The sequence below is a fragment of the Vespula pensylvanica genome, chromosome 10, assembly GCF_014466175.1.
Source record: "Vespula pensylvanica isolate Volc-1 chromosome 10, ASM1446617v1, whole genome shotgun sequence".
NCBI classification, from domain to species: Eukaryota; Metazoa; Arthropoda; class Insecta; order Hymenoptera; family Vespidae; genus Vespula; species Vespula pensylvanica.
In genome coordinates this window covers 6405847-6424460 of record NC_057694.1, presented here as the reverse complement: position 1 = coordinate 6424460, position 18614 = coordinate 6405847, and the positions used below count along the sequence as shown (strand labels likewise).

The 18614-nt window shown below is 31.3% G+C and overlaps 1 protein-coding gene across 2 annotated transcripts in view; it reads right to left on the bottom strand.

The window, feature by feature from the left end:
• Positions 1-18614, bottom strand: part of LOC122632618 (rho guanine nucleotide exchange factor 12) — a 50890-nt gene that overhangs the window by 6523 nt on the left and 25753 nt on the right. Inside the window, exons 7-20 of one of the 2 annotated variants that reach the window (XM_043819649.1) lie at positions 17110-17334; positions 16099-16350; positions 15330-15608; positions 15044-15175; positions 14850-14963; positions 14626-14724; positions 14443-14535; positions 14156-14349; positions 13761-14050; positions 13459-13638; positions 13011-13067; positions 776-854; positions 433-514; positions 290-342 (exon numbers count right to left, since the gene is read on the bottom strand). In XM_043819649.1, coding sequence (XP_043675584.1) covers positions 290-342; positions 433-514; positions 776-854; positions 13011-13067; positions 13459-13638; positions 13761-14050; positions 14156-14349; positions 14443-14535; positions 14626-14724; positions 14850-14963; positions 15044-15175; positions 15330-15608; positions 16099-16350; positions 17110-17334 — 2129 coding nt within the window. The remainder of the gene's footprint in view (positions 1-289; positions 343-432; positions 515-775; positions 855-13010; positions 13068-13458; positions 13639-13760; positions 14051-14155; positions 14350-14442; positions 14536-14625; positions 14725-14849; positions 14964-15043; positions 15176-15329; positions 15609-16098; positions 16351-17109; positions 17335-18614) is intronic. The other variant, XM_043819650.1, reaches the window with a different exon arrangement.

The window sequence follows — 18614 nt, the reverse complement described above, 5'->3', positions numbered from 1 at the left end:
CAGGCTCGTACTTGGACTGTCCAAACTTCTAGTCGATAAACTGCTGTTCGACGAGCTACCAGCCGAATTTCCAGGAAATGTCCCGGAAGGATCGGAGTCACTAAAACGTGTCCCGTTTTGTCAATTATAGTATAGACGATCCATCTATCGTACAAATCTTTTTATTTCAATCAAAGATGCACGTTTTTTGAATTCTATTACCAACTATCCGTTGGAATGATGTACTTGTGACGTAATTAAATATTTCATTTATTAAAAAGCAAACGTTATATAACGAAAAACAACGTACTTTGTTTTGGAAAGATTCGGATCACTGGTTTTTCTTTTTTCTCGTAACTGCCGCTGCAATAAAACAAGGAATTAATAATTCCTGAAAATATTTTACCAAATATTAAGTCAATAGAATTAGGATTTCATTTGAATCCGTCTCACCTTATGGTGTATCCGTTCCTTGTAACTTTCAGACCTATTTATGTTCGATGTCTTTGGCTTACTGGAAATATTTTGCTGCACCCTAAGTAATCGTAAGTTACGAAATAATAATTAATTTTTATGAGACAATTTTTGTTTTTTTCATGATGGATTAAACGAACAAAAAATTATTGTATTCGCAGTCGATCGTAACAATTTTATCATGATTTAGAGAATTATCATTATTGATTAAAAAAATTAAAAAATATAAAAAAATGAAAAAGAATATAGATTCTCGAGAAAAAAAGTTGTAATACATAGTCAGCTTGTTTCATTCATTAATATGATAAATGTGATAACGTACATTTCGGACATTTCTTCTCTAGAGGAAGGATCGTCCATGCTATCGGTGTTTCCGGTTGTACCGCCTCCACGATGTTCTCCTAAAAGCAGGAAATAAGAGAATCTATTATTTAACATGCATCCAACACGACCTGCAATAAATATTCATTGTTTATACATTAAAGTTTATAATTATATATGTAAGGAACATTGATTCCTTTATTCAATATTCGTTTAAACATTTATTTATTTAACAGTCATTTTTCCTATTTTTTGTTATTAACCAAAATATTTAGTAGAAAAATCGATATAACAAACTTATAAAAAAAAATGATATACATACCTTCTTTTCATATCATTTCGTATGATCAATTTTCATATCACTAAGAAAAAATTGATTTATCATTCACGTAGCCACTTTTTCTTCCCTCCCATTTTTTTAAAAAACAAAAAATATTTAACAAATCGCGCGAAAAATATGATCGAAATATTATCGATTGTTCAGAGAGATCTTCTGATATTTATTATGTAGATCTTTCTACGATTCAACGAGATCTTTTTTTTTTTTTAATACTGCACATTGCGACATCTATACAATTGCTTTTTTTTTGTTTTTTTTTGTTTTTTTCGTAAATAAATCAATGAAATTTAATGAAATTTAAGGATTGATAATAAAATGGTACGAAATCGTCCTTTCGATTGGAGAACTTTTGATTGTCGATGCAAGTGATAAAATTAATTAGTGGAATGTCGAGAAAATGATTATTTAAAATAGCTCACCCTTCAGATAATTGAAATTAAAATTTATCATTCGTGTTATTAAATTAAATCATATACATATATATATATATATATATATATATATATATATATATATATTTTCGAGAAATAAAATGAAAGAAATTTGACAGATCAGCTGTCAAATTAAATAGCTGTAATTAAAACACTTTTCTAAAAGCGTCATTATAATATTTCTTATGTTGTGTGAACAAAAATTTGACAGATCAATGGTCAATGTAAGAAATTATAAAAAAAAAATTAATAAATTGGTCTGAATATATTAAAAAATATTTCACGTATCAGCTTGTTAAATATCGATTACTATGCGGTCTTCAATAAGGGATAGAATACAGGAACGTGTCTGTCTAAGTATAGGTACCCAGCCTTAAAGGAGATTAACTTGAAGCAAAACGAGTCCCTCGGGTATGCCGTTCAACGAGACAGAAAGAGAGAGACAGAAAGGAAGGGAGAGAAAGAGAAAGAGAGAGAGAGAGAGAGAGAGAGAGAGAGAGAGAGAGAGAAGGAGAAAGAGAGATAGTGATAAGAAAAAATAAGAGGGAAAGATCGGAGTTTGCGAATGCAGACAGCAACGGAAAGAAGAAGAAGAAGAAGAAGAGGAAGAGGAAAAGGAAGATGTTAGAAGGGGAAGAAAATTTGAAGACGGAGGTCTCTCTCTCTCTCTCTCTCTCTCTCCCTTTCTATCTTTCTACCTCTCTCTGTCTCTGTCTCCCCTTATAAAAACAGTTTCCGGCTGGTACGAACACGTGCCTACATCTCTCTAAATCCTAAAATAGATCAAGAAAAGCTTTCGAGCTTTTCCTTGAACAACATTCACCCTTAATGCAAAGTATCCAACCCTTAGATTTGATTTTCTCTCTCTCTCTCTCTCTCTCTCTCTCTCTCTCTCTTTTTTTCTTTCATCTTCTCATTTCAATTCATGAATTCATATTTTTCAACGCTCCTTATTTTCTTTCTTTTTTTTTTTTTCTTGTTTCTTTTCAAACGAGTTCAAAAGCTTATTCTCCGGCAATAATTTTCTTTTTAGTCCACTTATTTTTTTGCAAATCGATTTACGACGTTACCTAGAAGTTCGCTGATAAAAAAAAAAAAAAAAGAAAGAAAGAGGAAAAAAGAGGGGAAAAAATGTCTTGACCTCGAATGATATATATATAATTTTCTTTTTTTGTAAATGTCGATAAAGCCCCGAAGAATTTATTACCTCGATATCTACGTGTCACTACGACAATCGTTAGAGGAAAATATTTTAACGAAAGGAAAGATTACGATTTTAACAGGAATTTGTTATGAAGAAATTTTTATATAGGCAATGTCAAAGTCATGAATTTATCCTTCTTCTTTTCTTTTTCTTTATTTAAACAAAAAATTACTTAGCTCTCTCTCTCTCTCTCTCTCTCTCTCTCTCTCTCTCTCTCTCTCTCTCTCTCTCTCTCTCTCTCTCTCTTCCCCTCTTTCTAATGATAAATTAAAAAACATTAACGTACTTGAGTACGTGTGTTTGATAATTGAATATAAACAATATAAAGTCAGGGATCTATTGTTATAAAAAAATTATTTCTTTTTTCTTCGTTCTAACGAGAAAGAAAAATAAAGAGAAAAAGAAAAAAAAAATGAATTAGAAAACACGTATAGCATATATGTATCTAATTCATTTTCTCTTTCTAACGATGAGTTTTATAAAACACATTAGCATTTATAGGTGTTAATGATATCTCTCAAAATTACGAATCTATTCTTAAATCGAAATAAAATGAAAATTATATAGTTCTTCTCTTTCTCTCTCTTCCTCCTTCCTTTCTTTAGTATAATAAATTAGAAACACATTAGCGTAACGTAAACGCGCGCGTGTAAGTTCGTGTACATGTTAATAATATTTTCGAGAAATTACATCAACGCTCGAGGCGATTCCTTGATAGAAACGACAACCAGAACAGCCACCCCAAGTGAAAATTCTTCAATCGAATTACAACGATGGTAATTCAAGCTCGTATTATATTTGCGTAACTGTCGGTTTCGTCGTTCGCCGTTTAAATTCGATCGAGGAATTTTCCTTTGGGTATTCTCAAAAAGAAAAAAAAAAGAAAAAAAAATCAAGGATGGTATATGCTTCTATCGAAAATGTATCGTAGTCACTATAAGCTCGTATTATGTATGTATATATATCTTACTACGTCGAAAAGCTGATGCTTTTACGTTGCAGAAAGTCGTAATTTTATGTGAATACGTTAGCGAGAATTTATGTATGTATGTATGCATGCATGTACGTACGTACGTACGTACGTACATACATATGTATATATGTACGTATATATATACGTATGTATCTGGTGGAAAGCAACAGAAATTACGTGGGAACGCAGCACGATCCGTATAATCTATTATAAACTGGGTATATATATATATGTGTATGTATGTATGTATGTATGTGTATGTATATATATATATATATATATATACATATATATATACGTGATATCTTCATTTATATATGTGTGTATATGTATATCGTGTGGTTGAAATGGATCTATGCAATGGCAAGCAACTTTTCATTAACCTTCATTCATTAACGTCGATAATACCCAGGTACAAGTCTCTGAATTGAATCTGCTATTGAAATGCATTCTGAACATGAGAAAAAAGGAGAGAAAAAAAGAAAAAAAGAGAAACACAATTCATTTGCATTCAACCATCGAGAAAGCTCATGTAAAATTGAATAAAAGTCGTAGAATCGAAAGATGAGTTAAAAATAAATAAATAAATAAATAAATAAATAAATAAATGAAAAATTAATCGATATTCAATATGATGCGTGAAAATCGTTTTAAGACTTTCTTTTTTTATAATTCATATACCGAAGAATATATACATATTTATTTTATTATTATTATTATTATTATTATTATTATTATTATTATTATTATTTGTGCGTATATTTGAACATTTTGTGTTTAAGTTAAATACGCAAAAGTAACATACTTAAAATCGTTCGTACGATGTAAAGAGACATGACTTAATGCTAGGTCTTGCTGATAACAGAATATACTCATTGACCTCGAATACGAATACAATTATTGTCCGGTCGTTGGCGATTATCGTGTGCGTAATTTAAAAAAAAAAAAAAAGTAGAAAAAAGAAATATAAAAACAAGCAAAAAATAGAAAAAAAAAACGAACGAACGATACTCTTTTGAATTCTATTAAATTTTACTGAAAAATAAAACTCCAAACACTTTGGACGAAATAACATTTCCAGGAGTATGTTAGAAGTAACTCATTCAATTAAAATCTAAATTTAGAATTTCTTGAATTTATTACATTATATAATCTATTTATTTTTTTTATAAAAATTCTATGTTTTATACGATTCGATTCGATTCAATAAAACTTTCATATGTAATTCAGATAAATATGAATAATCAAATAAATTAATTCATTAATTAACAAATCGTTCTGGAAAATATCAATGAGCAACGAAACCCTTGTTATTTCATCTTTCGTTTCGTTGCAAAATTCAACAAAATTTCCATTCATATTTCAGATAAATAAATAAATAAATAAATAAATAAATAAATAAATAAATAAATACAAATAAAGGAATAAATAAATTAATTAAAAAGAAACATTGATCGAAATCGTTTTGAACTTTCTTTCTCTCTCCCTCTCTCTTTTTCTCCCTCTTGAAGCTATTGCGAAGCAACGATTTCCCTGCTATCTCATCTTTTGTTAACCGCACGATTCGTAGTAATAGGATCCGAACGGGTTTTAATTTACGTCAACCTATTCAAATTAAACGGTACTTCACGTAATTACGACACCACGTTTCCGGTGATACCTAGTTAATTTTATGAGACATTTCATCTCTTTCCCTCTCTCTGTTTTTCTTTATTTTCTTTTTTTTTTAACCCTTCGCTAACACCCACTACTAATCAGCTTCGCTGGGAAACTGTTAGTTTGTAATTATGCTAATGAAAATGAATGAATTTGGACAATAACCCTTAGTTCTATAAATTTCGTGTATACGTACATACGGTCTACACGTGTTCTCTTATAAAAAATAATAATAACAATAATAAAATTTTTTTTTTTAGAACGAAGCTTCGGAACTACTAGATTTTCTTCCAAATCATTTATTAAATATCACCAAGAAGATCTTAGGATTGACTATCGGCAAAAACACACGCACACAAAAACACACGAGTGCACAGATAAAAAATGTATCCAGTGTAAAGGGTTAATGTAGCTATCTATACATTTATCCTTAGTCTTTCTAAAAAAAAAACTCTATGATGATTAATAAATTCATTTTTCTGTTCTCTCTCTCTCTCTCTTTTTTCTTTTTTTTTCTTTTCACACGTTAAATCCTTCACCAACCTTGATTATAGTTCATCTCCTGCGTAATTCTTCTTTCATCGAATTTTGGACAAACATCTTTAAGATCCGCACAATCCTCCTCTTCGTCATCGTTGTTGTCATCGTCGGTAAGAATACCGACGTAATTGTTATAATAATCGAGATTAGCTTTCACATTATCATTTTTCTTCTCCGTCAATTTGCACACCTTTGATTTATCGCATGATATATTGTTCAAACGATCGAGATGCACGATTAATGCGGTCTCTACGATACTACCGTTCAGTCCACGAATTTTTCTAACAGCCGCCAATGTCTCCCAAACTTTACCAGCGATCGAACATTTGCTGCTGCTCGTTGTACTCTTAACCACGGTCTTCGTCTTCGTCTTAGTTTTAGTCTTCGTTTTCACCTTCTTCGATACTTTGTCTCTGCTTACCTTCTCCAATACCGCCGGTGGATCTAATTTTTGTACAATTTCCAAAACATTTTTTTTCTCTTTGTATTTCTATTTCTTTTTCTCTCTCTATCTTTCTTTTCTATTTTTATCTTTTTCTTTGTCGACAAATTTTCATCGAGTGATCTAGGAAAAGCTCCGAGTATCGAGAACGTGTTAAGTTTATTTCACGCGACCGTTTCCAATAACTGTGAATTATTTCGTTATAAAAAAAAAAATAGAAAAAAAAAAAAAAAAATTTCGATCATAAAAATATCATTACAGTATGATCTTTGGACCGCGCGATGATGATGGTTTTATGTTTCGAACAAACAAAGAATATATTTATTTGTTCTTGAAAAGATAAATATTTTATGTAATTTGAAAATATTCACAATAGCTTGAGAGACACCAGACACGTTGTAAATTAATAATTTAAACGACTACAAATCATCGAACTTTCATAATCGTCCATTTGCATGTATAATAATTATAACAAGAATGCATAATAAATTTGTTTACTTATAAATTTATTTTTAACTTCCAACGAATGGATAATTATTCTAATCTCAAAATAGATATGGTAATACCATACCATGGTATCCTTGACCATAATAAATACACTATCCTGGATATTCCCTGTATTTCGAGTTATTTTTAAAACACCATCATCATCACCGTCATCGTACATAGTAATCATCGTCATCGTTCGTTCGAGCTTTGCCTTTGGACTTTCTTTTTTTCCTTTTTTTATCGCGTAAAGAACGTGCGTAAAAAAAAAAAGAAAGAACGCTTCATAAATCACATCGATTCGTTCACAGAATTATATTTCATTTGTAACACCATCAAGCACTATTTCGATGATCGTAATGATCGGTGAAAGTAAACGAAAACTTTTCTAAACTATATTCCACTGCTATCCCGAAAGCATTTTCCGCCATTTTTATCTTTGAACGTGTCTCGGTATATTTGATTTACGACGATCCGTTTACACATTCGTCTAAAAGTTAAAATATCTCACGTTTGTTCCTTTCTTTCTGTCTTCCTTCTCCTCCTCCTCCCTACCCCCATCCTTTACTTTCAATTTTTTTCCAGCGAAGGAATTCGATCACGAGATCTTGTAAAACGAACGATAAGAAACTCGAAAACGAATCACTCATGAAGAACAAAATAAACAATTTAAACCAATCTTTAAATCTCGTGATATCAAAATAACAAAAGTAACAACAACGAGGACGACAACGACGACAACGACAACAAAAACAACAAAAGCAACAATAACAATAATAATTACAATAATAATAATAATAATAATAATAATAATAATATATGTATGTATTATAAAGAGACTCGAAAAGATGAAAAGCTCGAAACAAACTGGCAACGTTCTCACAGCCTCGAAGAGAAACTCGTCGAGCTTTTCCTGGATTTCACTCGACGAATATTCCAGCTTTCTCTCTCTATCTATCTCTATCTCCCTCTCTGTTTCTCTTTCTCGCGTTAAAGGCGTCGCGACGCGTCTCGCGGCGTCTATCTTTACCGTCGCTCTTGAATTTCCGGTGGAATCTGTTTCTGCATCGTTCGGAGGATAGCTTGAGGTTGCCAAAGCCAGTGATCAGGGGAGAGAGATGAGCAGTGGAGGGGGGATAAGGGTTGTTGGAACCCATAGCTTCCCCCTCCAGGGGTTCGCTCAACTGTTGCACTTCCACCATGTGGAAGGTCGACCCTCGGAGAAAAGGAAAACCGTTTTGTTGGGATGAGAGCAACGAGGGGTAGTGGGTAGGGGGTAGGATTGAAGGTTTGAGGGGAGTAAAGAGAGGGGATGGTAGGTCGAGTCGCCCCGTTTCTTCTGTCTCTTTTTATCTCTTTCACTCTTTCTCACTCTTTCACTTTTCTCTTTGTGCACAAGAGACTCGTTCTTTAAAAAAAAAAAAAAAAAAAGAAAAAAAAAGAAGAAGAAGAAGAAGTACCAACGACGCGTTGCGCTCGCGCTCTTCGAGAGAGAGAGAGAAAGAGAGAGAGAAAGAAAGAAAGAAAGAAAGAAAGAAAGAGAGAGAAAAAGAAAGATCCTCTCCTCCTCTCTCGAGAGAACGGCAGCCGAGCAGACACTAATTTCCCTCGAATACGTTCTCTCGTTTCCTACCCGTCGACACAGTACTGCTTGGCTCTTGGTTTCCGGTACGACCCCACCAACCGAATAAGCTTCCTTCGTGTCGCGTGGACGTAGATACTCAATACATTGATAATTTTATCTATCTATGTATGTATGTATATTGATGCGATGTATAATGTATCTATGCGTGTACGTACGTACGTATGTCTCTCTCTCTCTCTCTCTCTGCATATACATTCAATACATGATATCCTATCTATGTGTATATACGTGTACTTATATCTTTATCTTTCTCTCTTTCTATTTATATGTATATATGACGTATTTGTATGTATGTTGACGCTTTTACTTACGTCTCTCTCTATCTCTCCTTCTTTCTACTATGTATTACATATACATATATATGTGTATATAAATCTGACCATATCTCTCTTTCTGAATTTTAAAAGTTGTGTGTGTAAAGAGAGATAGTTCTTACTCTTTCTTTCTTTCTTTCTTTCTTCCTTTTGTCCTTCCTTCCTTCCTTCCTTCCTTCCTTTTGACAATTTTTTCGTCGTCCTATTACAATTCGTACGTCCATAGTGTATAAAATGTTATCACACAAAGTTCTGAGTAGATTGCGACGAAGCAGTCTGATAAAGACGCCCACGTTTTATCTCTATCCTCTTCTCTCTCTCTTTCTTCTTAATCTTCTTCCCTCTCGATCATGCCTCGTGCTGCTGTTACCCTCGTTACTCATATTATCGTTTTCCCTGTATACTTTCCTTACGAGTAACTTATATGAATGAGAAAAAGAGAAAGAAAAAGAGAGAGAGAGAGAAAAAGAGAGAGAAAGAGAGTGTGTTTTGATCACAAGAAGACGATTTATACGATTTATTTTTCTTTTATTCCAATTTACTTCCAAGTAAGTACTTGACGATGCTCATATTCATAGATTTAAAATGTGAATTTATGTTTAGCACAACGCTCATAATATTCGCTCTATGCTCGAGAGACAGTGCATTAAAATCTGATATTTATTAACATTGACGAACTTTGATAATGTCCTGCTAATAACGTCTATAAATCTATCGAATTTATGGGATTACGTGTATTATAGTTCAGTCAACTAGTTAGAAGATAGGATAGAGAGAGAGGTAGAGGGGTTTGGAAAGGGGAAGAGCTTTATACAAAAATATCTTGCAAAATTAATATCAAGCCGAGTAGTTAGTGTTCATTTTTTAAGTGCATTCATTGACGTTCGTAAGATAAGTTTCTATAGAAACATCGATTATATCAAATATTGATTTTCTTGAACCTTAAAAATTATATATATATATTTTTTTAATATGAACTGCATCATTTGTATTAAAATCGATTTGAAATTTTGGATTTTAATAAGAAACATAATTTTAATTGAAATTGATTTGAGATATAAAAAATTGTAAAAATAAACGATTTAAATACGAGATTGATTTTAGATTGAAAATAAAATTTTTGAATGGGATTATGCAATTTAAATTAATATATATATATGTATGTATGTATGTATATATATATGTATATGTATGTATGTATGTATGTATGTATGTATGTATGTATTGAACAAGACAATGAAGTTACAAAGACTCGAAATGGAAACGAATGGAAAGCTTGAAATGTAATAATCAGTCGAACGAGATAGATAAATAAGTTGTTAGAATGATTTCTCATAACCCGAGACTATACTATTCCTCCCCCTCCTTCCCGCTCCCTAATAATTTAATCTTTTCAAAACATTGATTGGACCGATAAAACGAGCGAACTCAATGAGTTCATAGAATGCATAACAAAGATCGTGCTAACGCTTATTCGTATTCTCAATGTCGTTTCTTATTTCAAATTAATTGAAAAGAGAAAGAGAAAGAGAGAGAGAGAGAGAGAGAGAGAGAGAGATTTCTATGCACATTGTAAAATATCTTATATGGAAATGATTTTATTTATTTATTTTTTCATTGGAGAAAAAAAAATGTAATATTTAAATATCAATACCGGTCAAAGTTAAGATTATCCGAATAATAAATAAATAAATAAATAAATAAAAAAGGAAGAAAAAAAAAGAGAAAGATTGAAAGAATACTCGTGAAAATGTATGAACGATTAATTATAAATATTTTACTACTTAAAATGTCTCCGAAATTGAAAATACATATATATACATATTTTCCCGATTCTAACACGATCAACAAGTTTAATTCCAATTTAAAAATTGATCTACGAAGGAGTACAGTACTTTGAAAAATAGTATCGCCCTAAACGATTTCAAAAAATCCAATTATCTTTCCCCTTCGAAAATTTTCACGTTGATTTTTATTTTCTTTTTTTCTTTCAGTGAAACTAATTTTCTCTTTTTTTCGTAAAACTAGAAGTATCCCCGCCTCTTTCCCTCCCTCTCGCCTCGTACCTAGAAAATTTTTTAATTTAAACAAAAAAGAAATTAATTTAAAAAATGTCCAAAAAAAAAAAAAATAAGTAAACCGATTTATAATATCATAAAACTATTTTGATCGTTTAGACGAATCAATTATCATAAATCAAACCAGTTTTACTTTTCTTTTTTCGCCTTTTTTCTTTCAAGATAAATTACGTGAGATAACCGAACGAATGCTGAACGATCAAATAATGCAATCAAGAAGAATGAGAAACGTCAAATGACAAGCGTCTGCTTATTTTATGATTGTCATTATTATTATTATTATATTATTTTATTTTTTTTTTTATTTATTAAAGTAAACGCGTACCGCACCTAATTCGAATAAGAATCAAAATAAGACGAGTCTATCCTCGTCGTTCGACCATTCGTTATGAAAAAGCATCGCGTATGATGACTAATACGAACTGCAGAGGACGTACCACTCCCTCTTGGATTGCGTACAGATTTAATGGCACTCGCATATGCATCTGGTTTCCAAAATTGCATAACGCTATGTGATGGTTGTTACTCACAAGAGACGAGAGACATCCGGTTTATAATTCGTTCTTAAATAATTCGTGGTTTTGTCACGACTAAGAAAATATGCGACGTGATTTATATTTCGCAGTTCTCTAAAAATCATTTTTTATTTCTATCTTTATTTTTATTATTTTTTGTTTAATTAAATTTGATTTACTAATTTTTTTTTCCTTCTTTTAACCTTTTTCTTTCCTCTTTGTGAAATTATTTTTTCATACTCTTTATTCTTTAACATCATTAAATTTGTGTGCGTGTGTGTGCGTGTGTGTACACTCTCATTTTTATGAGAACGAAATTATCAAAACTCGGGCTAGAATGCATCCGCTTTCACAATACTCTTGAAGCAAAATTGATTTTATGAATTACAAGCGATAAGACGTTTCCGTAGCACGTTTTGATACCATATGCTAAAATTGTACTTGTTGCGGTATCAATTTGTAGTATAGCACAAAAAGTAGCGATTAAAAATATTTACAAAATGTTTCAAATTATATCCCAAAATCAAACTCATAATGATATAAATTTATAGTACAGTATACAAAGTAACGATAAGAAATTTTCTAAACAGTATGATGAAATCATACTTATTGATACAAATTTCTATTATAATACCCAGAAGACGAAATGATCAAAAATTTGCAAAAGGTTTTAAACCGTACGTTTTAAAGTCTAATACACTTGCACTAGAAATTTTATAATATAATGCACGGAAGAGAGCGTTATCAAAAAATTTTAACGAAATGTAATAACGATGATAATAATAAGCAAATTTCTTATTGGAAATATTACTTACCATTGAAAAATTGATTTGTCATATATTTGAACACACGATTTTGATAAATGGAAAAAAACATATTTGCCATCGTTTTTATATTTAATTAGCGTCTCGTCACTTCTCTACGTTCGATTAATATCAATAAGCTAACGGAACTTTGAATTAGCAAGAAAAAAATGTTAGTCAGACAATATAAGATATCTTTCTTCCTTCCTTCCTTCTTTCCTTCCTTCCTTTCTTCCTATAGAATTAATATTCACGCTAAGGGTTGACCTTGTATTGTATTGTACTCGCTTAGTACGAGACGCCACTTCGAATCGTGGAACACCGGATAACGCGTGGATGGTATAAACGATGGACAACGACGCTCGACAATTAAATTTATTAAATTAAGGCCCACTTAATGTCGTCACGGCGAGACGCGGCAAAAAACAATGGTTCTCTCTCCTCCTCTTTGCCTTTAATGAATTACAAGCTGTACAATTGCTCGCATTATGCGTGACGCGCTTACTACTCATGTTTTATAACTGAGCGTATATATATTATAGTTTAGTATAATTGAAAGTATATCTTATACTATTTCCAGAAAGTTTTTCTATTTTTTTTTTTTCCTTTTTCTAAAACTCTCACCTTTCTTCTTTTTTCTTTTTCCTCGGCGATCATATCATATATAAAAATTAAATAAAATTTGATAATAATAATAATAATAATAATAATAAAAATAAAAGAATCCCGACCATTGGAGACACGTTTAATAAAAATTAATCGTCTAATAGTTTTGTTAAAACATTCATCATCAAGCAGATCAAACTTACCGTTTTCACCATCCGTTAATGCGCCCGCATCTTCTTCGCTTCTTTTGATTCTTTCGACTAAAATATCAAAGAAAAAAGCCGCTGTCAGAGAATATTTATTATACTAACGATAGAATATATACATATGTACTGTTGAAAATAATTAGAAGATCGTGCTTATTACAGTAGTTGTTCTCCATGGCAGATCATTTTTGTTGTTACAAATACGTATAACGATGCGATGAGAATCAATTAATACTTTTTTGCGTCACTTTTCTTTTTGGTTTCTTTTCACTCATTTGATTGGTATCGAAAAGCCAGTTCATGATCTTCTAATTATTTTGAACAGTGTGTATATATGCATTTGAAGTATACGAGCTCGATGGTACTATTATTCGTTTACATTCGTTTACTTCTGCATAATATTTATCTTTCGATATCTATTTTCAGATATTAAGGGTATACTTACTGTGTAACATATGATTCTGAGAATGATGATGATGATGAGACGATGGTGGTTTTCTTTCAGGTCGAATACGTTCCATTAATTTACTTATTCGATCATTGCCTCTCTCTTTCCTGACTAATGGACCGAGACAGTTTTCTTCTACTACACGAACACATTGTCGATGAACGCTTAGAGAACAATCTATAAAATGGATCATTTTATTTTATTAATATACATTTTCTATTTAATTCTCTTTTCTCTTTTTCTTTTATCTATTTAATAATTTAATTCGTTTAATAAGGATTTCTTTTATATATACTTACCACTACAAAGATATCCTTGAGGACCTATACCACCAATAATTAATTGGCAATGGTTGCAATAAGTTATCGTAAAATACTGATGTGCTACAAAGCGATGTCCTCTAATCGTCATTTTCCTAGTCTTTCCCGTAAGTAATCTAGCTTTAATGTTTGATTTATCTTTAGCTACAAAAGTAGGTACTCGGTCAAGAGACACTGGTCGTACTTGAAAAATTTTTGTTAATATCGTTGCCAAACCAGCTGCTGTTGTGAACTGTCGAAGATCTACATTTTCCTTTTCTATGTCTTCGCTGAAATATAATATATATGATAATATATATATATATATATTCTTTTTGTATAATATACATTCTTATTTTAAATTGTTAATATTTTTATTATTAATGATCGCTTACAGATAAGGTTCCATTTTAGGCAAAAGATATGTTTCTATGATCTTCGTTTCTTTTGCTTTGTCAGATATACTTTCATCCAGCTGAGCGTCACTTGGGCCGAACAATGTACCCAACCCTGCAGTCCTTTTCTGTTGAAAATCTGCAAGTTGTTCGTTCAGCTCCTCTTTTGCACGATTACGTGCTTTCCAAAATATCTGTTTGATTGCAAATAGTAAATTGCTTTAAAAAAACTGAAATATATATGTAATAAAATATATTAAGTGAAATATATATATATATATACATACTTTACGTAAAATTTCTTCTTTGTCGGATTCTTTTAGAAGAACATCATCTATCTCATGTGCAACGTTTTCATCTACGTTATGTAGATGGAGAGGCTAAATGAAAATAGACAAAAAAAAAAGTTAACTCTTCATTATGTAAATAATAATTAATAGAAAATATCATATTAATCGGTTTTTACTTACTGCACCAGGTACTAAAAAACTAGAATGAATTTCGTAAGCCCACTTTCTCATTTCTTTGGCGTTTCCTTCCTTATACAAATCCGTTACTAAGTAGAACAACTGTAAATCAAATTATATATATATATATATATATATATATTTTTTTTTTATATTATGTATTGTTATAATAATATACATTTTTTCTTATATATACTACAATCGATGATATAATACACTTTACCTACCAGACTGGAAGGATCACTGTTTGATAAAACGTAATTAATAAATACAGCAAGATGCGCATGATGTTCCCACAACCTTGACAATGATTTGAATGGTCCATGGTCTTCCAATTGACCCTAAAAATCAATTTTATATATAATTAGTTACTTATACATTATAAAAATACATTGTAAAATACATTATAAAAGAGACTTACAACTTCCTGATCGCTCATATCATCGTCTTCCATTGACATGATTGGTTGTTGTAACATTGGTAAGCCAGGAATGCTTTCGTTGAGGAGTGTCTGTCGTAGTGGAGAAACAATCACGTAACTATCGTATGTACTCTTTAAAAATAAAACATAAATATTCAGAGACAAATTATATGCAAGGAAAAAAGAAAAAGAAAACAAAACAAAGGAGTAGAAAAAAAAAATAACAAGGAAGATATCACATGATATTGCTATACGAATAAAACCGATGTAACAAACTCAAACTTACATCGTTTAAAGAAGAAGAGGTATCATTTCCTGGACTAGGTGTTGGATATGGTGGAGGTGGAGTTCCCGGAGGTGTAATATGAGGTAAATCTTCGACTTCAACGTCATTATGCCTCGCATGTCTCGTGGGTGAAAGATCGCAAGCAGATTCAGATGCTATTAAACGTCTGCTTGCCTCTGCAGGAGAGATCATCGAGGCACCCAATTGTTCTGGACTTGACTTTGTCCTTTGATGTTTATTTAACGAATTTGACGAACCTAAATTTGCACCCTGCGAAAACTGTAAACAGATAATTATTTATTTCTTATGCCAAGGAAGTTATCATTGCACAGCCATACGCAATACACAACGGATAATTAAAAATAAAAACAACAATAACATAGGAAGAGACTTTAAAATGCATAAGTATTAAAGGATTAGCATGAGAGGTATGTAAATATTACAATCAATTATTAATATGAACAAGCTTTTCAATGAATAGTCTAATGATATAGCAGATATAGTTGTATATTATTAAATAATTACATTCTCCTATGTATATTTATCATTGCAATATAATACAAATGTTTGAAATGTTTTGTAGTTATAACAATAATTTTAATGATAAAAAAAGAAAAAAAAAAAAACAGAAAAAAAATTGATTTCATGGAACTGCATAAGAACAAAAATTAATTATATTGAAATATATAGATAAAAATAGACTGTAAATAGATTAACATGCACATATTATGAAATACATATGTGATCACTGGACGATTAGATTACTTACAGAGTTAGGTATGCCATGACTGGTGGTTGAGGGCGTTAAATGAGTCAGCAGATGTCGTTCCACCTCCATTTGGACTGTATTTTGTGTATTTATTGCGGGTGAAGGTCTGGGAGGCAAAGGTGGCGGAGAAAGACTTTGCATGGATAAGGATTTACGAGAAGGTAGAGGTGGTGGGACATCACCACCGCTACTACTGCTCGAAGGTGGAAAATAGTCCGGGGTACACGCGGTGTTTGTTACCAATGAGCAAAGCTGTAAGACACAACAAAAGCACTTGTTAGATCAAGTTAGCAAAAGCTTTAACACACCCTTTCATCGACAGGACCATCTTTGACAACCAGGTTATCGATAACTGTAATTATATTTTTATAATCGAATGATTGTTTTGTATAATTTAAAGCTCATGTTGGCACATCCTATACTTGCTAATATTAAAAAACAAAATGTAATTGGAATGACAATAACATATATTGAAACTATCAAGTTTAGCAAAAAGCAGAGTCGATAATACTAAAAAGACTTAACAATAAGCTGAATCGGTAAAGATTAAAAAAAACCATGCAATAGAATTGTCTTATATCATTAACAACAATTCTGTATTCTATGATCTAAAAATATTTCAAGTAAAAATCCAACGGGGCCGGTATAAAAAGAAATTAACCTAAATAAAGCATTAATGGTATAAGCATGAAAAAAAAAGAAAAAAAAAAAAGGAGAAAAGATTTATGCAATTATGTAAACAATAAAGCAACGTTATATAAATATTCGAAAACAAAATATGTAACGAACATATATAATAGTTTTGTTCAAATCGAAACACTGGTGATGACTAAAGGGGAAAAAAAAAGAAAAAAGAAAAAAAAAGAAAAAAAAAAAGAGAAATGGATGAACGAGCATTAAAATCTTATCAAACGACGAGCATAAGAAAGGACGAAAAAAGAAAGTAAAGGGACTAAAAAAAATGAACAAGAAAAAAAAAGAAAAAGAAAATAATAATCAATTTGAGCTTACCTGCTCGTTGTTGGTTATTGCGGCAAGTCGATCCTGCAGGGTACGAACTCTTCTTTCGGCTCCCGCTAAATCATTTTGTAACGTTGCAACATTGTTGGTGTTATAGCCACAGGCTCCAGCTTTGGCTAACTCACTACGAAGTTTGTCGACATAACTTCGTTCCTTCTCCAACATGAGCTGGAATGTGTGAACGCGTTGGGTCTCCAACTGTCGTTTTTTCTCTAGCTACAAAAGGTAGAGAAGAAAAAAAAAAAGAAAAAAAAAAAAAAAAGAAAACGAAAAAGGCACAATTAGTCGAAATTTTTCACCCACAAGTGATAGATAGGACCAACTAGCGATGATTTTGAAAAGGGCCGGGAAAAATATATATTAAATATCCAATATATTTATATTATTCTCGACGACGATGACGGACGATGAGTATCGATCGTTCGATTGAACTGTAATGTATGTAATATATATATATATGTATATATATATATGTATGTATGTATACATTATTATTTCTTTTATTTTGTTTCAAACTTCGTCCTTTTCTTTTTCTTTTTAGTCAACTTACAGATAAAAATAATCCTGCGAATAACATTTTCTCGAAGTTCGTAAAGACGGAGAGAGAGCTCTAAACTGTCCGTCGCAACCGTACTGCGACTGATAATAAACTACGTAACTCCGAACTCTCGGTTAACTTCGTGTATTCGGGAATATGTATGTATATATGATGTAGTATGTATGTACATATATATATAATATGTATGATGTATGTATATATGTATGTATGTATGTATGTATGTATGTATGTATGTATGTATGTATGTATGTATGTATGTATGTATGTATGTATGTATGTATGTATGTATGTATGTATGTATGTATGTATGTATGTATGTATGTATGTATATATGTATGTATGTATGTATGTATGTGTTGCTTTCGGAAGTTATACTGGAAGGAGGAGAAAGAGGAGAAGGAGGAAAAGGAGGAGGAAGAGGAGAAGGAGAAGGAGAAGGAGAAGGAAAAGGAGAAGGAGGAGGTACGAGGAGAAGTGGAAACAAACGATAGGACGTAGTTCTACGTCTAAAAGGAGATCTAGTAGAGATAGGACAAGGAAACGCACACAAATATAAATGCAACGGTCACAATAACAATAACACAGCAATGACGACGATGACGACGAGATAATAAAACAATATTATCTATAAATTTTGCGAAAACATTAAATTGGACAATAGACTATAGATAAGTAAATAATAAATAAACCATCATAGAAGGTCAGTTAAACGAATATATATATATATATATACACACACACACACATTATGATTAAATCTAATTTGTGTACGTGAACGTTGGATATTGTTGAACATAAAAGAATTTAGAAAACATACAGAGAAGGAAAGAAAGGAATACAATACTATTTGTCAACAATTTGTCGACATTTTTGATTCGTTATGATCCAGTATAGAATAAATAAGAAGAGAGAGAGAGAGAGAGAGAGAGAGAGAGAG